The sequence below is a fragment of the Odocoileus virginianus genome, chromosome 4 (genome assembly GCF_023699985.2).
Source record: "Odocoileus virginianus isolate 20LAN1187 ecotype Illinois chromosome 4, Ovbor_1.2, whole genome shotgun sequence".
Classification (NCBI taxonomy): domain Eukaryota; kingdom Metazoa; phylum Chordata; class Mammalia; order Artiodactyla; family Cervidae; genus Odocoileus; species Odocoileus virginianus.
Window position 1 is genome coordinate 71371692 of NC_069677.1, and position 26270 is coordinate 71397961.

Below are 26270 nucleotides of genomic sequence, written 5' to 3' on the forward strand. Positions count from 1 at the left end.
CATACTGGAGTGGGGAATGGAGGCTGGGTGGTTGTGGTGATCTATGGCTTCTTCGCTCCTCTAGCCTTAACTTCACTGGTTGCAGAAAAACAGGAGCAGATCTAATAAGCATTTCTGTGTCTTGCTTCAACTGCATTGAAATGATAGGAACACATTTCATGACTCATAACAGAAAGAACCCACAAATCTAGTATTTTTACCTCTCAGTGTTCCTAATACTTGGGAGTAGATGTTCTTCTGGGATCTGGGGCAGGGAGAGATAATTAAGAACCTAAAATTATTACATATGGTAATTCTTGGATCTCTACAACTTCTGGTTCCTGGAGTGCTGTACTTGTTAGTCTGCCTTTCTTCTTCCTCAGTAATTACTTCAAGTAGAGACTGCTCATTATACAGCATAAGAAATTCATTTGGGGCTCATAAATATGTCAGACAACTTAAGTTAGAAGGAATAGAGGGTTTCTGATCCACTGACACTGCCATGTTGAATATCAGTGAATACACAGTGGCAGTACTGTAAAATACCTTGCCCCCCCTCCCAAATACCTTGCCCCAGTGTCTTTGTGGGGGGTAAGCAAGTGTATGGTTTCTCAGTAATTTGGGGTGAATTAAGAGATGTCAAAAGAGAAAGCTAGAATTGATGGTCAAGGACCCTAGGGATGATCTTTATGTTGCAAATATAAAAGCTGATGGAACTGTATCTCCTGCATGCCAAAATGTCTTTTGAATGCCTGGTTTTAAGGAGGGGAGAATTGTGCATGTTTATCAGTTGATGGAATGATCAAAGGGAAAAAACTGATGCCTGCAGGGGAGGAAGGGGCCGGGGCCTGAGAATTATGTATTTCTATCCAGTTCCCAGGTGATGCTAATGCTGTTAGTTGGGAACTACATTTTTAAAGCCACTGACATAAGAACAGGACCAGAGAATGACTAGCTAAAGAAGGGCAGACGACAAGCTCACTGGAGGAGAGATCAAAGAACTGAGAAGCTCATGGGTTGGATGCCTCATCTACTGAAAACTCAAGAGAATCCTGGCAAGTAGTATTGAAAAGTGTCATACAGCCAGGAGCTAAAATCAACAAGGGACGGACCTGGGGGTGGCAGATGACTACAATCAAGGAAGGGTAGGGCTTCCCTTGTGGCTCAGATGGTAAAGAATTTGCCTGCAATGCCGGAGACCTGGGTTTGAGCCTTGGGTTGGGAAGATCTCCTGGAGGAGGGCATGGCAACATGCTCCAGATTCTTGCCTGGAAAATCTCGTGGACAGAGGAGCCTGATGCACTACAGTCCATGGGGTCGCAAAGAGTCAGATACGTCTGAGCAACTAAGCAAGCTGGGTAGTGAGTCTGACGACATTAGCTCAAAGTTGGGGGATGGTAGTTTCAGAGAAGTGGGAGAAAGGATAGTTTGGACGTTGCAATGAAACGCAAGAACATTTACTGCTTCCTCCAGATCCAGTGAAATAGGGGGTAGAATGGGAAAGAAGAGAGTCACCATTTCACATGGCTATAGTACCTTTGGGCTTCCCTGGTGGTGCCAGTGGTAAAGAACCTGTCTGCCAAGGCAGGAGACATAAGAGATGTGCGTTCAGTCCCTGGGTAGAAAGATCCCCTGGAGGAGGGCACGGCAACCCATTCTAGTATTCTCGCCTGAAGAATCCCATGGAAAGAGGAGTCTGGTGGGTTATAGTCCATGAGGCCACAAAGAGTCGGACACCACCTGAAGCAACTTAGCACACACCCTTAGGGAGAGATGGGTTTCAGACAGAACAAGAGGGTAAAGGGAATGTTTAGAAGAGCTTGATGACCTAGGACATTTTGCCAGTGAATGATCAAGAGGGCACAGTGAAAGATTTCAGGGCTGGACACAGAAACAGGATATACAAGAGTAGGGTGAGGAGGTGAGTGGTTATGTGAACTCCTAGACTTCTGTGGTGACTGATGTAAACAGGGATGAAGGGCTATTAGATTAGTCCTGATTGCCTTAAGGCAGAGAATGATGAAGCTGTGTGCTGGGCAGGTCTATGAGGGGAACCACAGGCTGAACAGAAGCAATCTGCGTTCTGGGAGCTCCTTTCACTCCTGCTTTGGCAGCTGGGGAGCACTATACTTATCAGGAGTATCTGAATATCTGGGTCTCAGTCTTACTTCTACAAGAATATGTGTAATTTAGAATGCATTTACCCCCCAATTTTTTGCATACACATAAACATATTAATTACAAAAAGGGATCACATTGGTATATTTGTTTTACAATTTATATCTTTATCTTGACAATTGATGTGAATAATTAGAAAGGATGGAGATGCAACAGGACCTGATCTCAGAAGACATTAAAGGTGGAGGGGAAATACCTGTTAAACTCATCCTGCAAATTTATATGTGCCACTGGCCAGATCCCTTTACTTTTATTAATATCTGTTGTGGTTAAATGAAGTAGAAAGGAGAATGGTTTCTTGCTGTATTGATAAGTGCTTTGATTTCTATTCAAATATTTGCAGCACTGAACCCAAGAAACCGTCAGCACCTAAAGCTGGTGGAGAAGAAACATTTCCCCTCAATGATATGACTGCTCAATCTTAATGAAGGTATGGATAAAAACCTAGAAAGTAAAAGAAGAAATGCTTCAGAAAAAGCTTTTAATAAGATTCCAAAAGTGTGTTCTGCTATAATTTCATTTTCATAATATGCTACACTTAAACATATATGAAATTATACAATATAATATCTAAACTTTGAAAAGACTCATAATATTAGATCATTAACCTAGGAAAGCTCTTGATTCCTCCTGGAATGATATCTGAGACACATATTACTGATCAGGGTCAGAAAGAAACTAAGTAAGTTCTAGTAACAGTGCAAATCCTAACCTTCAAAGATTTCTCTGACCCTCTTGGGCATCCAAAAACAAACAAAGAAACAAATGCCATACTGAAGGTAAGTAGCCAGAAAAGTTCTTTTCCAAGCTAAATCTGTTGGGATGAAGGTGGGACTTCTAAGGAATTTTCAGGATTTAAATAAACAGCTCATATGTGGAGGTACTAAAATAGGGCTTAAGGGTGAAGTGGTGAGTAAGAGGCTACAGGTCTGGGAGAGATCTGAGTCTTGCTGAGGAACCAGCCTCAAGTCCTAGAAGGGAACCAGTTGTCAGGTCCTTTTGCATGCATCCTTGAGAAGCCAAGGGCCAGGAAAGAGATAGCCTTCAGGCAAGAGAGCACAGTTTCTACTTGAGAAGCAGGCAAAGCAGACTAGCAAAAATCCCTTCATTTGATTATTCATTCACTTGTTTATTCATTCAATAAATACTTATTTAATGCTACCATTTGTTAAATAAAGGCCAACGGAGGATAGTGCCAGGCAAAGAAACTTGAGAGGGATTCATAAATCTCTCTGCATGTGCTTATTTTAATATTTCATCTTTATTAGGTATAGGTTTGGGAGCTGGAGATTATAATTTTGGAGCCTAAAGTGGTAAAAGAGAAGATAAGGTATGAATCAGGCTGTCAGATAAGACTGTCTGCTTTAAGTGTGACTTAAAACCTGCAAAAAACAATGGGAACTACACATCTATCCCTTTACTTTATTAGCATGAGCTCTATCAACTTAGAATTGGAAATAAAATAAGCAGAGCAGCCTGATATTTTCTTTTACACTCTATAGGAAGGAAAGTTCTGTTAAGACAATTTCACTTACTCTTGATCTTCAAGATTAGATATCCAGAGAGCTTGGGTTTGACAGAAATAATGAATTTATGATCTAGCCATCTAGCCTCCCTTACTGGATTCCCCAAGGAACAAAAGCTTCTATTTGTAAGATAGAGAAGATTCACATGGACCACAGTCTTGTCTAACTCAATGAAACTATGAGCCATACCGTGTAGGGCCACCCAAGACGGATGGGTCATGGTGGAGAGTTCTGACAAAACTTGGTCCACTGGAGAAGGGAATGGCAAACCACTTCAGTATTCTTGCCTTGAGAACCCCATGAACAGTATGAAAAGGCAAAAAGATAGGACACTGAACGATGAATTCCCCAGCTTAGAAGGTGCCCGATATGCTACTGGAGAACAGTGGAGAAATAACTCCAGAATGAAGAGACACAGCCAAAGCAAAAAGAACATCCAGTTGTGGATGTGACTGGTGATGGACGTAAAGCCCGACGCTGTAAAGAACAATGCTGCACGGGAAGTTGGAATGTTAGGTCCGTGAATCAAGGCAAATTGGAAGTAGTCAAACAGGAGATGGCAAGAGTGAACATCGACATTTTAGGAATCGGGGAACTAAGATGGACTGGAATGGGTGAATTTAAATCAAATGACCATTATAACTACTACAGTGGGCAAGAATCCCTTAGAGGAAATGAAGTAGCCCTTACAGTCAACAGAAAAGCCTGGAATGCAGTACTTGGATGCAATCTCAAAAATGACAGAATGATCTCTGCTCCTTTCCAAGGCAAATCATTCAATATCACAGTAATTCAAGTCTATGCCCCAACGAGTAACGCTGAAGAAGCTGAACAGTTCTATGAAGACCTACAAGACCTTCTAGAACTAACATCCCCAAAAGATGTCCTTTTATTATAGGGGACTGGAGTGCAAAAGTAGGAAGTCAAGAGATACCTGGAGTAACAACAAATTTGGCTTTGGAGTACAAAATGAAGCAGGGCAAAGGCTAAAAGAGTTCTGCCAAGAAAACGCACTGGTCATAGCAGACACCCTCTTCCAACAACACAAGAGAAGACCCTACACATGGACATCAACAGATGGTCAATACCGAAATCAGACTGATTATATTCTTTGCAGCCAAAGATGGAGAAGCTCTCTAAAGGCAGCAAAAACAAGACCAGGAGCTGACTGTGGTTCAGATCATGAAATCCTTATTGCCAAATTCAGACTTAAATTGAAGAAAGTAGGGAAAACCACTAGACCATTCAGATATGACCTAAGTCAAATCCCTTACAATAATACAGTGGAAATGGCAAACAGATTTAAGGGATTAGATCTGATAGACAGAATGCATGAAGAACTATGGACAGAGGTTTGTAACATTGTACAGGAGGCAGTGAAGACCTCAAGAAAAAGAAATGCAAAAAGGCAACATGGTTGTCTGAGGAGGTCTTACAAATAGCTGAGAAAAGAAAAGAAGCTAAAGGCAAAGGAGAAAAGGAAAGATATACCCATCTGAATGCAGAGTTCCAAAGAAGAGCAAGGAGAGACAAGAAAGCCTTCCTCAGTGATCAATGCAAAGAAATAGAGGAAAACATTAGAATGGGAAAGACTAGAGATCTCTTCAAGAAAACTAGAGATACCAAGAGAACATTTCAGGCAAAGATGGGCACAATAAAGGACAGAAATGGTATGGACCTAACAGAAGCGGATGATATTAAGAAGAGGTGGCAAGAATAAACAGAAGAACTATGCAAAAAAGATCTTCATGACCAAGATAACCACAATGGTGTGATTACTCACCTAGAGCCACACATCCTGGAATGCAAAGGCAAGAGGGCCTTAGGAAGCATCACTATGAACAAAGCTAGTGGAGGTGATGGGTTTCCAGTTGAGCTATTCCAAATCCTAAAAGATAATGCTGTAAAAGTGCTGCACTCAATATGCCAGCAAATTTGGAAAACTCAGCAGTGGCTGCTGGACTGGAAAAGGTCAGTTTTCATTCCAATCCCAAAGAAACGCAATGCCAAAGAATGTTCAAACCACTGCACAACTGCACTCATCTCACGTGCTAGCAAAGTAATGCTCAAAATTTTCCAAGCCAGGCTTTAATCGTATGTGAACTGTTAACTTCCAGATATTCAAGCTGGATTTAGAAAAGGACAGGAACCAGAGATCAAATTGCCAATATCTGTTGGATCATTGAAAAAGCAAGAGAGTTCTAGTAAAACATCTACTTCTGCTTTATTGACTACTCCAAAGCCTTTGACTGTGTGGATCACAATCAACTGTGGACAATTCTTTAAGAGATGGAATACCAGACCACCTGACCTGCCTCCTGAGAAATCTGTATGCAGGTCAAGAAGCAACAGTTAGAACTTAACATGCAACAACAGACTGGTTCCAAATCAGGAAAGGAGTATGTCATGGCTGTATACTGTCACCCTGTTTATTTAACTTATGTGCAGAATAAATCATGTGAAATGGTGAGCTGGATGAAGCACAAGCTGGAGTCAAGATTGCTGGGAGAAACATCAGCAACGTCATATATGCACCGATGACACCACCCTTATGCCAAAAGTGAAGAAGAACTAAAGAGCCTCTTGATGAAAGTGAAACAGGAGAGTGAAAAAGTTGGCTTAAAACTCACCATTCAGAAAACTAAGATCATGGCATCCAGTCCCATCATTTCATGGCAAATAGATGGAGAAAAAATGGAAACAGTGAGAGATTTTATATTTTTGGATTCCAAAATCACTATAGATGGTGCCTGTAGCCATGAAAGGAAAAGGTGATTGCCCTGGGAAGAAAAGCTATGACCAACCTAGACAGCATAATAAAACCCAGAGACATTACTTTTCTGACAAAGGTCCATCTAGTCAAAGCTATGGTTTTACCAGAAGTCATGTATGGATGTCAGAGTTTGACTATAAAGAAAGTTGAGTGCTGAAGAACTGATTTGAACTGTGGTATTGGAGAAGATTCTTGAGAGTCCCTTGGTCTGCTAGGAGACCCAACCAGTCAATCTTAAAGGAAATCAGTCCTGAATATTCATTGGAAGGACTGATGCTGAGGCTGAAATGCCAATATTTTGGCCACCTGATGTGAAGAACTGACCCACTGGAAAAGACCTTGATGCTGGGAAAGATTGAAGGCGGGAGAAGAAGGGTCAACAGAGGATGAAATGGCTGGATGGTATCACCGACTCGATGGACATGAGTTTGAGTAAGCTCTGGGAGTTGGTGATGGACAGGGAAGTGTGGTGTGCTGAAGTCCATGGGGTCACAAAGAGTCACACACAACTGAGCAACTGAACTGGAGAAGATTAAGGTACATTTTTATGTCTTAGAACAGAATGGAACTGGTTCAAGCCAATGAGATAAATAAACCTCTAACCTTAATACCATTAACACTATAATAACACTAACATTTAGGACTTTAAGTAAATTCACTGAATAAGACTAGGGTATCCATATCCAAATGCTATTTCCTCCAGAAAAACTTCCCTGAATTTCACAAGCTGGGATCTCTCTCTCTTCATCCTCTGAACTCCTGTAGCATTTCATCTCTCTCTCATGGAATCCATTCTTTTCACTCTGCATCACAGTAAATAGCTCATCTCTTCTACTAGACTGTGGGCTTCACAAAGGCTTATGATGTCTGATTCATCTTAATCCCCAACTGTGTGCTCTACACAGTACATGCTCAAGCTATTTAGAAACTATCCTTTTTAAATCATTTTGGCAACCTCCATTTTACATAATAATGTATTAACTATATTGAAATAAACTTCCAGGCTCATGATGGAGCTGTTCCTGCCCAGGAGCTCCTGCCAAATCTGGATAACTTATATGTCCCTGTATATGGTCCACCTGACCAAAAATGTAGTACATTCAGTCAGCTAATCCCCAAGTGCCAAGCCAATTCTGGGCCTTCTCACCCCAAACAAGCTTGACTATGGGGCGCTGGCCATTCATATACTTTCTTCCTTAATAATTTTTTAACAATTATAAAAGTGATCTTTACCCCATTTTTGAAATAGGTCCTGCTAAAGTTCACATCTGGCAATACTCTGACAACAGTTTTAATAGTTTTTTAAAAAATTAGAGTTTTAATTTGAACTTTCTAATAATTTAAACACCTTCCTGCCTCAGTTAGTGAAGTTTGTAAGGTTTCACTAGACTTAAGCATTACAGTATAGTTTTTAAAAAATCTTCCTTTTTGTTTACCTTAAAATTTTCCTCTTTCATTGACAAGTCCTCCCCGCCCTGCCCTCCACTCTTTCAGTGGAGACAAGTAATAATGAAGACTTTCTCAGGCTTTGTTTTTACTAAAATTAAGTAAAAGTAAATAATTTTCAGGGGAGGCTAGGGTTTATTATTTTAACCTGTCAATAACAGCTAACAGGTTATTGTCCCATAAAGCTAAAAACAAAAATGACTGTAATATCATCTGCTAACACTAATAAAATGTGGAATTAAAACATCATTTATTATGTGAACTTCCAAAGCAGTATATTTTTCTAAGTGTTTTTTAAAAAAATTTTATGTCCATGTCACACATGTAATTCACTCATTTGATATTATGAAAAACACTCTTGAAACCTCAGCCACACCCCCTTTCTCAGCTGTTCTTATTTTTTTTTTAACTGAAGTATAGTTGATTTACAATATTATATTAGTTTTAGGTGTACATTATAGTGGTTTGATATTTTTTATAGATTTTACTCCATTCAATTATTATAAAATATTGATTGCATTCCCTATGCAGTACAATATATCTTTGTAGTTTATTTTCTACCTAGTAGTTTGTACCACCTAATGCCCTTCTCTATCCTTCCCTATGTCCCAACCCTCAACCTAGTAACCACTAGTTTGTCCACTCTATCTGTGAGTCTGTTTCTGTTTTGTTATATTCATTTGCTTTAATTTTTAAGATTCTATATATAAGTGAAAACATACCGTTCTCTTTGTTCAACTCATTTCAGGCCTGTCTGAGTAACGTCTGTTATTCCAGGACCTACAGGGTTGTTTCCTGTCACCTGTTGACCAATTATACAGAACTTGACACAGTGAGAGAGTTCATGAGCAAAGAAAGGAAAAAAAGAGCAGAGAATAAGACATGGGATGAAAAGGAATGTGTTTTAAGTGGAAAAGTCAGAGATAGGGAATGACTGGACAAGAAAAGGGAGAAAGCTATGTAGATAAGAACCCATGATGAAGAATTCTGAAACTCTGGGCTTGCTTATTTTTTTATTTCTATTTGACTATCTGACTGCCACATTGGTAGTTTTTACTACTGATGTTTTTAAAAAAATATCACACTTAACCTTATCAAAAATCGTTTTGCTGATCTACACGAAATAATATCTAGACCAGGAAATTAGCTAACTTTTTCTATAAATGGCCAGACAGTAAGTATATTAGGCTTTAAGGTCTCTGTTACAACTACTCAACTTAGTAGACAGAGCACAAGAGCAGTCACAGTCCATATGGAAAAGAAGGACTGGAGCTGTGCTAAAATACAGCTATTTACAAACACAGGTGGCAGGCCAGACTTGGCCTAGGCTTCTGACCCCTATCTATTTAAGCTGTTTAAAGCCGATTTGTGTCTTTATTTTTAATTGGAGGTAATTGCTTTACAGTGTTGTGTTGGTTTCTGCCATACAGCAGTGTGAATCAGCCATAAACACACATGTGTACCCTCCGTCTTGGAACTGCCTCCCACCACTGCCCCCAGGTTGTCACACAGCACCAGGGCTGAGCTCCTTGGGCTATATAGCAACTTCCCACTAGTTATCTATTTTACATATGGTAACATACATGTTTCAATGCTACTGTCTGAACTCATCCCACCCTCTCCTTACCCCACTTTGCCTATAAGCCTGTTCTCCATGTCTTCATCGCTATTCCTGCCCTGCAAATAGGTTCATCAGTACCATTTTTCTAGATTCCATACATATGGGCTAATATACAATATTTGATTTTCTCTTTCTGACTTACTTCACTCTGTATAATAGGATCTAGGCTCATCCACCCCAGTTCAGCTGACTCAAATCCATTCCTTTTTTATGGTCAAGTAATATTCCACTGTATATATGTACCAGAACTTCTTTATCTGTTCATCTGACCCCTGATTTAGATTGATATCCTCTGTACCAACCTCTCAACACCCTTCTAGTATTTTTTATTTGATTCCCTCTCCCAATACAGATTTGAAATGTATTCCTGGAAAACAAATACTGTTCCTCTTGAGAAATTATTTTGAAATACATATTAAAATATTAATGATATATAATATTGTCAAGTAGATCTTTTCAGGGATAATCATCAATGTCAAATAAAAGCAATTCCTATATGTCCCTTACATAGTCTTTCAATTGAAATGTTTTGAACAACTGGAAAACTTTTGACTGCTCAAAATGTTAATTTTTAAAAGTCTTAATTTAAAATTTATTGTTCTTTAAAAAATTATTCTTAAAAAACTATACTGTGGGACTCCTGTGCTTTAAAATCTTCATTAGCTAGCCACTCCCTTAGAGTGATCTTTTTTTTAAAAAAAAATGGAAGTACAGTCACTGTATAATATGTTACAGGTATATGATACAGTGATCCACAATTTTTAAAGGTTAGGCTCCATTTATAGTTATTATAAACTACTGGCTATATTCCCTGTGTTGCATAATATGTCCTTGCAGCTTATTTTATACCTAGTAGTTTAAACCTCTTACTCCCCTAAGCCTATATTGGACCCCACCCACTCCTCTGTCCCCACTGGCAACCACTAGTTTGTTCTCCATATCTGTGAGTCTGCTGCTTTTTTGTCAAAGAAACACTTTAGCATAGCATACAGGGTCATTCGTAAGTTGGTCCCAACCTACCTCTCTGATTTTATTTGCTTTGGAGAAGCAAATTTGGTGTTGGAGAAGACTCTTGAGAGTCCCTTGGACTGCAAGGAGATCCAACCAGTCCATCCTAAAGTAAATCAGTCCTGAATATTCATTGGAAGGACTGATGCTGAAGCTGAAACTCCAATACTTTGGTCATCTGATGTGAAGGACTGACTCATTGGAAAAGACCCTGATGCTGGGAAAGACTGAAGGCGGGAGGAGAAGGGGACAACAGAGGATGAGATGGCTGGATCGTATCACTAACTTGATGGAATGAGCTTGAGTAAGCTCCGGGAGTTGCAGTGATGGACAGGGAAGCGTGGCATGCTTCAGTCAATGGGATCACAGAGTCAGACACTACTGAGCGACTGAACTGAACTGAACTTTCTGTTCATTCTTTGTATACAAGAATAAAAACATGACCAGGAGATAAAAACACTGACATTTCAGGAAGTGGTTACTTCTGGAAGAGGAGAGAATGCTGGGAAGGGGAACCCTTGGGATTTCAACTATATCTGAGGTGACTTTTTAAAAAATGATGATATTAATGAAAATATTAAATAAAGATCTGAAGCAAAGCTACAGCAAAGCATTAAGATTTGATAAAGCAAAGTGGTGAGTAATAAAAATGCTTCTTCTGTCATTCACAATACTTTTCTATTTGTTTAAGACAGGGGTTGACAAACTACAATCTGGCCCACTGGCAATTTTTTAAGACTTGGAGCTAAGAATAGTTTTACATTATTGAAAGGCTGTTAACTATTTGGCCCTATATAGAAAACATTTGCCAACTTCTGATTTTAAATATTTCATAAAAAAAAATTTAAAAAATGAAGAGGTAAGGAGGCAACTGAGTCAAGGAAGGACGGTTTTCTTACCTTAAGTATCTTCCTGAAACATTTTATATTGCTTGTTTCTTTAAATTAGCTTTTTGTGAATCATTTTTTCAACTTTTATGAAGAAGAAATCTCATTAAAGTAATAAAAATGGTAACTATGTATGGCAGTAGATGGTAACAAGACTTAATTGGAATTGTTTCAGTGTATACAAATATCAGGTTGTTGTACACCTGAAACTAATATGTCAATTATACCTCAATTTTAAAAAAATGATGTACCTCTGTGGGGAAAAAAGAAATCTCATCAAATTTTATTCTATGAGGTTGGAACTCATAGAAAATGAGTTCTATGAGGAACTCATTTAAAAGACCTATGGGAGAATTGTTTAATATGATTTTGATTTCAGTCAGTCCATACTTGTCAAAAAACTGAGCTCATTTAGAGCCCAATGTGTCATTTTTAGGCTGCTGTACTTAGATTGGTGACCCACTTATGAGCTGTCAGCCAGGCACACAAGAGAGATGCTGCATGGGATCTATTCTTGGCTTCAGGTTCACATTTTCTGCTTTCTGCAGTCCACCTCTTCTAGAAGAATCTGTTTTTTTTTTTTTTCCTACAGATGATAATGGGGCAATAGGGCTAAACAAATTTCACAACACTGTATTACAGTAATAGTTTCTGGCCATAGTAGTTGTGAAACACTGGAATATGTCATCAGAGAAGGTAGACTTTTTTTTTTTAATGGGGAAAACAGATAACACATTTAAGTATTTTGGTATGCCGCAGATCACAAGAACTGTTAGAGCTTATGTTATTATAATTTTGGTTACTATATAGGTATTTTCTTTATAAAATAGTAAGCACATCAGTCTTGCCTATGTACATGAAAGGATTTTAAAAAAATTTTTTCTAATTAACTGACATAGTTTCTCCCCTTCAGCATTGACCCATGTTAACAAATGAGTATTACCAACTATGAATCAATGAATGAAGAGACTCACACAGATTTCACAGTAATGCTCAGTGGACAACTGAGGATCTTTTAGACCTATGTTATTTAACACTTTAAATATGTACTGTTTTAAACTTTAGCATCACTGGTAACTAAAAATGTGTACAGGAGAACAACAGCCACAAAAAAAATGAGGTAAAAATTATTCGTCTGATCATAATATGCATTTTTTCTTGTTCTAATGAAAATATTAATGTATTTATAAGAAAATAATAACTTGTTTTTTAACTGGGCCATATATATGACATCTCTAATATCCATTTGTTTTTTTAAAATTTATTAAAGATATACAAAATGGCATGACAAAATACTGGTGATTCATTACCAGATTAAACATTACTGAGGCCCTGTGCACCCTTCCTCAGTTCTATCTCCCTTCCTTCTTCCATGGATTAATCACTGTTCTGAACACTGTACCTGATGTATCCATGTATTTATTCATACTTTTTATACAATGCAAATACCTCTAATAATTCCTATCATTATTTTACAACTAGTTTTGTTGAGTTCGCTTCATGTCTGAATTCATACATGTTGACACGTATAGTGTATTCACATGGTAGAGACAGAGCTCACCAAATATTCTATGTGCTCCCATATGATTCTTAGACTTCAGGTTGGAATCACTGGGCTGTGAGCAGACGGGAACTGTGTCAAGAGTGGGACAAGGTGGTTAAAAGCTCCGTTTCTTTCTTAGCCTTCTTCAGTGAACTCTTAAGCCACATCTTCCAGATGGGGCAATGGGGCAGCTGTAGGAACATGGAGCATCCATCAGTCTGGGTCCCTGCGCGAGGTGGAGCAGAGCCCTCTTACCAACTGCGTTGGACGTGTAAAACGAATAAGAATAATCCTATTGGGCTAAGACACATATACATACCTACAAATGGGCAGATAACTTCCTTTCTGGGATTATTCAAAAGTAATGCTATCAGTAGCAGGGTAAGTTCAAAGCCTTCTGAAAATACTTTTACCTTGTAACTCTACACCGCCATTCATTCTCACTTGCATGATGAAGGATATTTCATATACTCTAATCTTTACCTTCTTTGAAGATCTACTGCACTAACAAAACTTTCAGAGATGTGCTCATATGTTCACATACTTTTTCTGGCATGTTACTTTTGTTTCCCCAACTAGATTTTAAGTTCTACACAGCCTTGTAGTCCACAAAGGCATGCAGTGAAGAGTGGCTTACTGGTTGAGGATGGTGAAACTAATATTAAATAACTCTTTGTGTAAGGCACCTTGCTTGTGCTTCACCTGACTTATCTTGATCATTATTATTCCCGTAATACAGATGAGGATATTAAGACTAAGTAACTTTCCTTTGGTCACAGAGCTAGGAAGAAGATAACGGGTATGGGGAAGGAAATTGAAAGCAATCTGCTTAACTCTATAAAGACTTTGCTTTTTATAGCTTTTTCCACCGAACTTGGTGAGACCATGCCTAGTGTAGGGTAGGAGTTTTAGTGGAACATAAAATGACTGACAAAAATATTTTTGTTTCTAAATTTTGTAAACATTAGTACATTTCTTTGGAGACTTCTTGGGACTGAAGATTGTTAGGTCTTACCTTGATCACCTCTGGGGTCTGCTGAATCAAAACCACTGAGGTAGTGTCTTTGACTTTATCACCAACAGGACTTCTGCAGACTGATAAATTGGCCTGGGAGGAAGTTGTCAAGGTTTCTTGTAGAATTTGCATCATCTCTTTTTCTTGTGATAGGCTCCCTCTGCCCGATTTGCATTCAACCAATTCTTGAGCAAAATCTTCAATGCTCTCTAGAATCCGCAGTAAGAGGGCTCGATCCTCTTCCTCTATTTTGTGTCCATTGGTTTCAATAATCCTTGTTAGACAGGAAGGTGACACTTTTTCCGTAGGTGAAGAGACTTTAGATTTAGGCTCAAGATCTGGGAGCTGACCAATCAACTGACTCTGACTATTTAGAGAGTTAGAACTTTTACCTTTAGCAAGTGGCTCTCTCAGAGAGTTCTCCATCTTCTGTGAGAAAGATTCCAAGTCCATTAACAATTTATCTATCTCTTCCTGACTGTTAGAATTCATAAAATCTCTGTGGTTTCCCTCTTCAACTTTAGGAACTTTAGATTTAAGATCTTCTTCAGGTAGACTAACAACTGATTTCTCAAATATCTTACCAATTTCATTTTGCATTGAGGCAGGGCATTTTTTAAGATGAGTACCATGGTCTGATAATTTTGCTCTATCTTCATTTATCTTTATCAACTCCTGAGAGGGTCCATTTTCTGTCCTCTGTTCTTGATATAAGGCTTTCTTTCCATCTGACTCTTCTTCAATATATAGGGTTTCCATGAGATCACCAGAAGAAACATTTTCTAAAGGATTTACAGTTAGTGACTGTGATTGAAGCTGGACATCTTTTAGAGTTCTGGGATCACTTATCTCTAAATTATATAAGGAATTTGTAGAGTTATTTGGAATGGGTTTTATAGTATCTGTTTTTTTAGAACTGTGCTGGTCATCTTGCAGTTCTATAGTTTGAAACTGTCCAGAGTCAAGGGCTGAGAGCTGGACAACATCTTCATACTTAGGGGGCTGTTCAGTGCCAAATACTGGGGAAAAGGGAGTCAGTTGTAAACTAGGCATATTACTGACCAGTTCTGTTAAATCTATAGACTCATTATTCCCAGATTGCATGAATTCAAATGGTAGCTTTTTCAGGTAGGATGCTAACCTGGTCATTACATTCATATAGACAGTTTCAGAGCTAGAAATTGCATCATTACCATTTCCTTCATTGATGCTACTCCCTGTCTTTTTCTTTATACACTGTTTTATGATGTCTGTGCATTTTTTCAAATCCTCAGAGCATTTCAGCAAGATGTCTAAGCACATCTTTATGTCTGTACCAGAAGAAAAATTATCTATTTTATGTTTTTCTAAAATCTGAGTAACCAGGTCTTCTTCAGAGAAGTTGTGAAGAAACACTGAAGTCAGGTTTGTATCGAGTGAGTTTCTATGGGATAAAGATTTTTCCTCAACTGAGGAACTCCGGAGTAAACCAAATGATGGAGAGTTCCCATCATGATTATAATGGCCACAGAGCAAGTCAAAATCAACTGACCTCCTATTGAATGAGTCAGATTTAACTTTCCTTCCCTTTTTGTAAGTGGCATGGTTAGAGTTTTTGAGTTTTTCAAGGGAAAATTCTTTTATTTTCCCACTGGCAAAACTGATTGCTTCTCCTGCAATGTCCTTTAAATTACAGGTACTCTGAAATGTAGATCCTTTCCTGACCTTGGGTATGCCCGTGAGGGCTTGATGGGGATAGTCACCTTCAGCTGAGGAAAACCCATTTTCATGGGGTAGAAACAGAGAGTCCAGATCTGTATCTTTGAACTGAGATACAGGGATGTGTAAGAGGTCTGCACAAACACTATGATGTATCACAATGCAGTCAACTCCATGTGTGAAGGTGTGGCAGGTTCCAGTGCAATAATGTATTGCTTGCTCAAAACGCCGGTCTATCACCACACTGCTATAGTGGTTCACAGTACTAACCACAAGTCTGTAAGTTGCTGCCATAATATCAAATCCACTGGGTGGCAGGATGTAGAATTTTCCAGAACTTGTTTCAAGTAAATTCTCCTAAATGACACAGCTAAAAATATATTTGACTGACAATGTTCAGTGGTTTCTTGCAAATATAATGACCTTTCCCGCAAAGGGAAAGCATCAAAATTTGAGGTTTGGTAACTGTCAGATACAGTAGCTGTTGCACATGCGTGCTTGTATCAGCAAGTCTAATAATTTAATAATTGTGCTTTCTAGTTTCATTTAGTAATATCATAATACTATAGGATTATTTTTAGGAATAAATTTTAAGAAGAATAAAGAATATTCTCTTTTAGTTCTTCAGCAGTTCTATGATGCAGACATTTATGGTCATAAATGTACTGTCATAAATCTCAGTTGATAGTATAGAAGTACTGTGATAACTGAGTCCTCCAAAGGCTTAAATGATCCATTTTTTTGTGAATGACAGGAAAACCTATAATGAAAAAAGAAAACAATTAAAAGGAAATACAATCTCTTAATACTGACAGAATCTTTTATTTCCTCTTCTTTTGTATCCCACATGCAGTTAATCATCTTTTTCTTTGCCACATCAATGATAGCTTATCTTTGATTCAAGCCTTTGCTTCATGACATCCTATACTCCTTATTACCTAAAGTAGTATTACCAGCTTTCCTGGGGACTTGGTGATAAAGAATCCACTTGCTAATGCAGGAGACGTGGGTTTGATTCCTGAGTCTGGAAGATCCCCTGGAGGAGGAAATGGCAACCCACACCAGAATTCTTACCTGGAAAATCCCAAGAACAGAGGAGCCTGGTGGGCTACAGTCCATGGGGTCGCAAAACAGTCAGATATGACTCAGTAACTTAACACAGTAACAGCATTACCTCAACTCTGCCTTGCTACAACTGCCTCTCAGGTGGCATTTCTAGGCCCACCCTTCTTGCTTCCTAACATGACACTGACTAGCTTGGATATAGAGAGCTTTCTCACCTCTTACAGATCAAGAATTCACACTACTGACCTCTATCATGTATCATGGCAGGCCTGAATTCTTTGACTAATTTTCAACCACTATTCCCATCCACACATAACCTTATTTTCTGCTACTGTCCTGCATCAACAGGACAGGTTGACGTTGCTTCCATCAACATAGGTTTCTTAAAGACGGCTGACACACAGTGCTTGTTCTTGATTATACAACCTCCTCGACACCTGGAAATTATTCCCTTACCTTCATCTCTTTTCTTACTCTTTCTGAGAGAGAAAAACAACCTTTATTACTGATCTTGATCTCATCCTCTCAGACCCTGCCACACGTAGATCTCCCTCTCTTGTCATCAATGGATAGAATTTAATCATTCTCTTATTTTTTTTTAAAAGGGTGCTTATACAGTGTGGAGATTTCTTAAAAAGCTGGAAATAGAACTGCCATATGACCCAGCAATCCCACTTCTGGGCATACACACCAAGGAAACCAGATCTGAAAGAGCCACATGCACCCCAATGTTCATCGCAGCACTGTTTATAATAGCCAGGACATGGAAGCAACCCAGATGCCCATCAGCAGACGAATGGATGAGGAAGCTGTGGTACATATACACCATGGAATACTACTCAGCCATTAAAAAGAATTCATTTGAATCAGTTCTAATGAGATGGATGAAACTGGAGCCCATTATACAGAGCGAAGTAAGCCAGAAAGATAAAGACCATTACAGTATACTAACACATATATATGGACTTTAGAAAGATGGTAACGATAACCCTATATGCAAAACAGAAAAAGAGACTCAGATGTATGGAACAGACTTGTGGACTCTGGGAGAAGGAGAGGGTGGGATGTTTCAGGAGAACAGCATTGAAACATGTATATTATCTAGGGTGAAACAGATCACCAGCTCAGGTTGGGTGCATGAGACAAGTGCTCGGGCCTGGTGCACTGGGAAGACCCAGAGGGATCGGGTGGAGAGGGAGGTGGGAGGGGGGACTGGGATGGGGAATACATGTAAATCCATGGCTAATTCATATCAATGTATAACAAAAACTACTGTAATGATGTAAAGTAATTAGCCTCCAACTAATAAAAATTAAAAAAAAAAAAAAAAAAAAAATAAAAGGGCGCTTATATCATGCTGTAAGTTGCTGTCCAAAAAGGCTCAATCCACTGCTGCAGAGTAGTCCTATCCATTATTGAAAGTGGGGGGGGGGGGGTACTGAATTCTCCAAACATTATTGTTTAGCTTTCTATCTCTCCCTTAGTTTGTTTTGCTTTCTGCATTTTGATATTCTGTTGTTAGATACGTATGTTTCTAACTGTTATATCTGCCAGATGGACACAAACTATTATAAAATATGTATAACTGACTCACTTTGCTGCATAGCAGAAACTAACACAGTACTCTAAACCAGTTATCCTCTAATAAAAACTAATTAAAAATAATAAAAAGAGAAAAAACATTAAAAAACAAAACAAAAAGGTTCAGCCAATGTTCTGACTTAATCAATAAATACTGAGTGCTTACTGTGTGACAGGCACCTGCCAAGTGCTAGAGATAGAGCAGTGAATAAAGTCCCTGTCCTGAATGAACTGACAATCTAGCTGGAAAAAGAAAAACAACACGTAAGTGAACCTAACTTAGATGGTAATACGTGCAACAGAGAAAGATGGAGCACAGCAAGGTTTTAGAAAGGATGAGAAGGTGTGGGTTACAAAAGGCAGTCAGGGAAGACCTCACTGATATCTCAACAGAGATCTGAAAGAAGAGAGCGAGCAGGTTGAGGAGGTATTTGGGGCTAAATCATCTTGGGCAGAATAACCAAAAGTAGAAAGGCTCCTGTGGTATGAATATGTTTGACTTACTAAAAGGATGACAAGGAGGCTAAGTGACTGGAGTAGAGAAAGCAAGGTGGTAGGCAGTGTGGGAGAAGAGGCCAGAAAGGAGAGGTGGGTCTAAACATGCAGAGCCTGTAGACTATTATGATGAAGTTGGCTTCACTGTGAGTGAGCTGGGAAACAACTGATGTCTACTGAGCAGAGGAATGACATGATCAGACTTACATTTTTAAATGGGTAATTTTGGCTTCTGTGTTCAGAAGAGACGGTAGAGGAGCAAGACAGGAAATAAGAACAGGTAGGAGCTGTATCAGTAAACGAGGTAAGAAGGCTGGGGGGCCTGAACCAGGAGAGGCACAGTGCAACTGAAAGTCACTCAGTAGCATCTGACTCTTTGCAATCCCATGGCCTATACAATCCGCGGACTTCTCCAGGCCAGAATACTGGAGTGGGTAGCCTTCCCCTTCTCCAGGGGATCTTAAATGCTGAATATATTTCAAAGGTAGAGCCAATATGACTTGTTCAATGCTAAGAGTGTGCAATACTACTGCATCAAGAAAGGTGGACTAAGACAATGACAGGCAGGAGATGACAACAGCAGAGAAAGAGAGCATCAGTTTAACAATACCAAGAATTGCACTGGTATTTTAACAATAAAAACAGTTACACATCCAATAATGAGAAACAGAACTTGACTGTTTTCATTTTTATTTCTTCAATCTTAGAAAATTCTGTTTATTTTGCTCATTTGTTATATTCTTTGGTAAAGTTTCTATTCAAATTCTTTGCTAATTTCTGTATTTGAGACAGTGAAATCAGATATGGTTAATACAATTAATTCATGAAGAACCCTTTATGTTTTTGAATTCTTACACTGTTTAGGATATATTTCTTGGCTCCTTAGATTCAATGATTATTACTCTGTTTTTATGCCAATCCTATACTATCATAATTACTGTTGTCTCATTAAGTTTTACTACCTGACTTTTTCCCTCATATTTTGAATTGTGATTCCTTTTTATATTCCAATATTCTTTGATGGTCTTCCAGGTGAATTTCTGCATTGTCAGGTTTTAAGGAAAATCTGATAGGAATTTGATTATAATTACAGTAAACTGATGAATTATTTTGAAGAAACACTAATATCACTATAATATTGAGATTTTCCTTCCACAAACATATAAATTGTAATTCCAACACTCCTTTCTTTCCTTGTGGTTTTTCTTCAGTGTTTCGCCCCCATTCTTCTTTTCCTTCAGTGTCTCAACTTTGTTGCTGTGTGAATGGATCTTGAGCCATTGCTTTGTCCTCTACTTCCTTGCCTTCAAATCCAAGATGGTGGTTCATATAAAACAATAAAGCTGAATATCATGCAGGTTGGCTGAAGCTCAAGTATAAAGAAGATTCATAGTAAAGGGAATGAGTGAAAGTTGCTCAAACATGTCCGACTCTTTGTGACCCCAGGGGATTCTCTAGGCCAGAATACTGGAGTGGGTAGCTTTTCCCTTCTCCAGGGGATCTTCCCAACCCAGGGATCTAACCCAGGTTTCCCGCATTGCAGGCAGATTCTTTACCAACTGATCCACAAGGGAGTACCTACCCAATAATTCTTAAGTGAAAATACAAAAGTGCCAAAGAGGAATAAGTGTTATGGGGCAAAAGACTAGAATGCAGCAATGGAAGGAAATACATTTTTAAAAGATGTACATCCAGGAGACAGGGAAGAAATACCACCAAACACAAAAAACTATGTGCCTTTTCAGAAAACCATGATTTTGAAAGTGTTTTTGGGTAAGGGTAAAAGAGAAGGCAAATCAAAGGACACTATCAATAAAGTATATTAGGATAGCTGTATGAGAGCTATTAAGACTATATCGTTTTTATTTGTTTTGGCCATGCTATATGGCATGTGGGATTTTAGTTCCCTGACCAGGGACAGAACTTGTGCCCCCTGCAGTGGAAGCATGGAGTCCTAATCATTGAATCTCCAGGGAAGTCCCAGGACTATATCTTAATATGGGTGATAAAAGTGGTCCTGAGGCAAATATAGAACTGTTAAGACAATTTAAATATCCAGATTAAATTGGATATTTAAATATTAAATTTAAGCTATTAAATTAATTGTCAGATAAATTCCTAAACTGACATAAGACTCTTTTATTTCTCTGAAATTTGAGAAACTAAAGAGAAATCTTTCTCTAGGTTTGAAAATGAGCAAAACAACCAGTTAATACGGTAACATGACAGAAAATGCAAGAAAGTATTGTTGTGATGTTAGAATTTGAAGTAATCAAGGGAGTGAATACTGGCTAGAGTCAGATATAATGCTTTTAGCCAGTGCTGCCTAATAAAACTTTCTGCATTGATGGAAATGCATGTCTGGAATATCATGTCTGCCATGATATGGCTGCCATCTGCCACATGTGGCTATTGAGCACTTTAAACATGGCTACTGTAACTGAAGCACTGAATTTTAATTTTATTTAGTTAAACATTTTAAATTTTGAAATTATTTTAGACTCACAGAAAAGTAACAAAAATAATATATGGAGTTCCTGTGTACCCTTCCCCCAGTTTCCTCCAATGGTAACTATATCACCACACCACAAGGATCAAAAGCAGGAAACCGACTATTAACAGACCTTATTTAGATTTCACCAGTTTTATATGACTCACTCCTTCCTTTTCTTTACTTCCTCCCTTCCTTTTACAGTAAGTACCACCACAATCAGGATACAGAACTACCCCTTCACTCTTCAGAATCCCTCACACTACCCTTTTGTAGTCATACAGTAAACAGATCACTGAACTGTTCTGCATCATTACGATTCTGTCATTTCAAGAACATTTATGTAAGGCATACAGTGTTTAAGCTTTTGATATTGGTTTCTCTCACTGAACGCGGTGATTTTGAGAGTCATTCACTTTACTGAACATTTCAACAGTTCATCCCTTTTTATTGTTGAGTCTATTGATTGTATGGATATACCACAATTTGTTTGCCCATTCACCTATTTAAGGATATTTATATTGTTTGCAGTTTTGGTTATTATAAATAAAGCTTCTGTTTTTGTATAAACACGGTTTTCATTTCTCTATGGTAAATAACCACGGGTTATTTACAAGTCTGATGGTTAGGTTGAATGTTAAGCATATTTTCATAAGAAACTATTTACCAGAGTGGCTATGCCATTTTACATTTCCACCAGTAATGTATGAGAGAGATGGCTGATTCCACATCCTCTTCAACATTTGTGATTGCCAGTATTTTCTACTTTAGCCATTCTAATAGTGTGCTGTATTATCTCAATGGAGCTTTAACCTACATCTCCCTTCTAGCTAATGATGTTGAACATCTTTTATCCTGTGCTACTGACCAGTCCCATATGTCCTTAGGGAAGTAGTGTTTAAATATTTTGCCTATTCTTATTAATTCCAAATAATTTCTTTGAAAGCCATATGTGGTTAGAGGCCACCATATTATGCAGTATAGTCCCAGTTAGTAGGAAGGCAGCTTTCAGAAATTCTAAGACTTTAAAAGAAAATATGAAGGAAAAAAAGAGAAGATATAAAAAAAATGAAGACTGATAGGTTTTAAAAATGAAATCTGATGACCCTGTCATAAGGAATCTTACTGAGAAAGAGAAGTGGTGAGAGGAAGAGCTAAAGAACTAATTAAAAATTTAGGCCTTTGAGTTTAAGTTTTGAAGGGACATGAATATCACAGAAAGGGAACATAAAACTAAATCCCAAAGGATGGCACCAATTTCAATTAGAAGTTTACAGTGTAAAATGATTTGAGTTTTTGTTTTTTTTTTAAGGTAAAAGAAATGGAGATTACTCTCCTGGTATTTGGTTCAGATTCTGTGGGTATCAAACTCTGCCTTTTTGTTTAAACCATGATTCAACTGATGCCCAACTGTACGGCTAGAATCCTAGACATGGAGTCTAATCCAATTATTCTTAATCAGAGAAACAATCTAACTCAGAACTATGATGCTACCTTATGTCTCTCAGTAAAAGCCAGTCTGCACGGATTTGAATCCCAAGCCTGCCACCAACAGCTATGTGGCCTTACAGAAGTCGGTTAACTTTTATCAGCCTGTTTCACCTGCAAAACAGAGATAATAACAGTAATCATCTCATGAGGATTAAGTGAATATGTTGAATGCTTAGGATAATGCCTCAGACACCAGAAATACTCAATAACTGTTAGCTGTTACTGGTATAACTCACTTATCCAGCATTTTCTACTCTGAGCCAGATGTTGGTGGGATGATGCTGAATAATTCTTGGTGATGGCCCTCAGCACACTCACTGTTTAATCAGGGCAACCAGGGAGGCAAGTACAGCACGGATCAGGAGCACAAAGGTGGGGGTTCTCTTTTCCATTTTGCTCTCATAATTAATACATGTTCTCAGAAAAGTTAGAAAAGCACTGTAATTACTCATATCGCAATTCAGAAATAACCATTGTTAATATTTTTTTGAACAAACATCATGAAATATATTCCAAGGTATAAAATGCTAAGCCAAAAGGAGTGTGTGTATATGCCTATTATTTTTAATGATTCTAGAAACATACATCCATTTTCTTTTCTCCAGAAAAATGGCTAATTTATATTTCCAATATCAGTGTAGGAGTAGGCCCATCTTTCCATGTTCTCCTTGAGTGATACCACTCTTTGCCAATTTGATAGATGAAAAAATGAAGTGCATGTTTCAATCTGCACCTAAACATCTATTTACCTAGTAGACATTCTGTGTTCATTCACAAAGCCTTTCTTCAAGCCTTTTTGTCCATTTTAAAAAAGAGTATCTAAATCAGACCTCAAAGTCATGAAAGGCTTCCCCAAATAAGGGATGGATATACCTGTTCTTGAGTTCTAAATTCTAACTAATGAGAATTAGATAAGAAGGAGAGGGAGAATACTCTAGAGGGAAATATACATGTGAAGGTTCAGAGGCCTAACATGGCACAGTGAGTTCAGAACAATGATAGTTTCAGCTGATTTCACTGGGGGTCAGGTGGGAGGGGGAGTGTACAGACAGGCAAGAGGGGAGGAAACCAAAGAGGAGCAGGAACTGGACCACAGACTGTCTTGTGTGCTAATCTCAGCAATCTGAACTTTATTCTGAAAACTATGGGAAAAGAACAAAGACTTTTAAGCTGGGAAGTAACATGATGAGGTTTCTGTTTGAGAAAGACATTCCAGCAGTTGAGTGAAAGTGTGGAAGTCAATTAGAAGGCTAATGTAATAATCCATGCAATAAGTGCTAAGACTCTAAACCAAATAGGTGGCAGAAGTTAATAAACAGGAAGGCACTGATTAAAGAGTCAGTGAGAAAGAATTCACAGAAAAGGAGGAGGAGCGAGTAAAAAGGGAAGAATCTTGGGTTTCTGATTTAGGCACTAGAGGACTAAGGTTATCACTTCCAACACGTTTTTTGTTTTTGTTTCATGGGAGGTGGTCATAGAAAACATGAAGGGTTTTATTCTGAATGTGTTATTTGAAGAGGTAACACACATGGATCATCCAAGTGGTGATGAGTGGATAAAATGTGAATGTAAAAACCTTCAGGTCAGCAGCAAGATCTGCATGGGAGAGGCAGCTCTGAGAGGTCACTCAGAGTGTGTGCATATAGTGAGAAGGGCTCTGGGTTGAGGATCATAGACATTTCTGGGCTAAAGAGAAGAATGGAATTCTTAAAAAAAAAAAACTTTCAAGGATGCTGAAGGAGAAACTTTCAAAATGGAGATCGTTAGTGTTGGGTGCTGCTGAGAGATCAAGAGAAAACAAAAATTACCCACTGAATTTGCCAGTGTGAAGATCATTGGTAACCTCAGTAAGTGAGATTTCAAAAACAAACCCCAAAGACTATGGCATAGTTCCAAAGACTATGTATGTATGCACAAGAGCTATGTATAATTAAAAATATCTGTCAACAGAAGTCCAAAAGAACTACGTAGAAAAAGTCCTAAATGATAAGAAAGCATTGTATTCTAGTTTGAGATTTTTCTTTCTAAGTGGCACATGAAATGAGTGTTTTACAATGTTCAATTTGATGAAATATCAGTCTAAACATGTTATATCAGGGATAGAAAGCAGAGAGGGAGGGAAATTAGAGATGATATTCTGAATATTTACATTTATTTCTCCTCAGGTCTTCTTGCACACTGCCTGCCCACCTCCCCCAAGCCTTTCATCTTCTCTGTTCCTTGATTTCCACAATGGGCCAGAGTCTGTTTTCCCAATTTCTGTCTAAGTGGTTCATATGCACTCTAAGTGGTTCAGCATTCATTCAACACTTCCTATTACCTCCACGTTAATCAGTGTATGACTGTGTTAACAAGTACTCTCCAGTGGCTCCTGGTATTCCTTCAGAGCAAACATCCCGAAGTGGATTTCTTGTGAAATAAAGGTACAGAGACAGCCCAACAAGAAAAGTTAGAAGGGAGAACTGGATTTTTTTTTTTTTTTGAAGGATGAGAGCCTTAGCAGGTGAAGATGGGATTTAACTGGTGGTGAAGATCCCCTAGAGAAGGAAATGACAACCTACTCCAATACTCTTGCCTGGAAAATCCCAATGAGCCTGGCAGACTATAGTCCATGGGGTCTCAAGGAGTCAGACACAACTGAGCACGCACATGCATATAAGCAAAAATGAATTCAACAAAGGTACAGAGATATACAGATATTCTACTATATAATTAAGAGAGAGTTTTGTGTGTTTGGAGAAGTAGCAGGAGTTTGGTATCGGTAAGGCTGAAAATGTACAGTATGGATTTTATAGTTTTAAGGTCTCTTTCAAATATTAAGAACAAAAATAGGAATGTAAACTCGATCTTCAAAGAACCTAAGAGACATCAGTAACCCCAAATCACTGTATATGAAGACAGAAAACTGCAGTGGGATAGTAAGTGACTTAGCAGAGTAGAGAATGAAGGGATACTAATGACAAACAAACCAACTCCCCCTGCACGACCCCAGAAGGCCCAGTTAGGAGGTACCAAGAATCACAGAAAATGGGCGAGGGTAGAGGACGGAACACAAGGGGAGTGCTTAAAAGTTTGAAAGGAATAGAATTCTCCCCACTCTTACTCCACAAACTCAGAAAATCATCCCTCCTTTCCTGCTAAGACAGGAATCTATTTGTTGGTGAAAAACCTGAACCAGAAAAACATCAACCTCAGGCCATCACACACAGAGAGGATGGTAAAGGACTGAAAATTGAGTAAAGGTCTAGTTTCTGAATAAGCCCACCAGTCTCAAGTCCAGGTCAGTCACCAAAACCAGGTTTATTATCTCCAGCTCCCAGCCCCCACTATGGGTTAAAGAATTCTTTTCTGGAGATTAGAAAGCCCATCTAATCACATGATCACCTAATTGACAAACGAACTCTATTCCTTTCAAACTTTTAAACACTCCCCCTGTGTTCACTAATTGACAACTGCTACTCCAAAACAGAGCT

General features: G+C 38.4%; 1 protein-coding gene across 2 annotated transcripts in view; it reads right to left on the minus strand.

The window, feature by feature from the left end:
• PPP2R3A (protein phosphatase 2 regulatory subunit B''alpha) overlaps positions 1-26270 on the minus strand; it is a 218635-nt gene that overhangs the window by 144141 nt on the left and 48224 nt on the right. For both annotated transcript variants that reach the window (XM_020889172.2, XM_020889171.2), the window contains exon 2: positions 13977-16434. In XM_020889172.2, coding sequence (XP_020744831.2) covers positions 13977-15968 — 1992 coding nt within the window. In that variant the 5' untranslated portion in view covers positions 15969-16434. The remainder of the gene's footprint in view (positions 1-13976; positions 16435-26270) is intronic.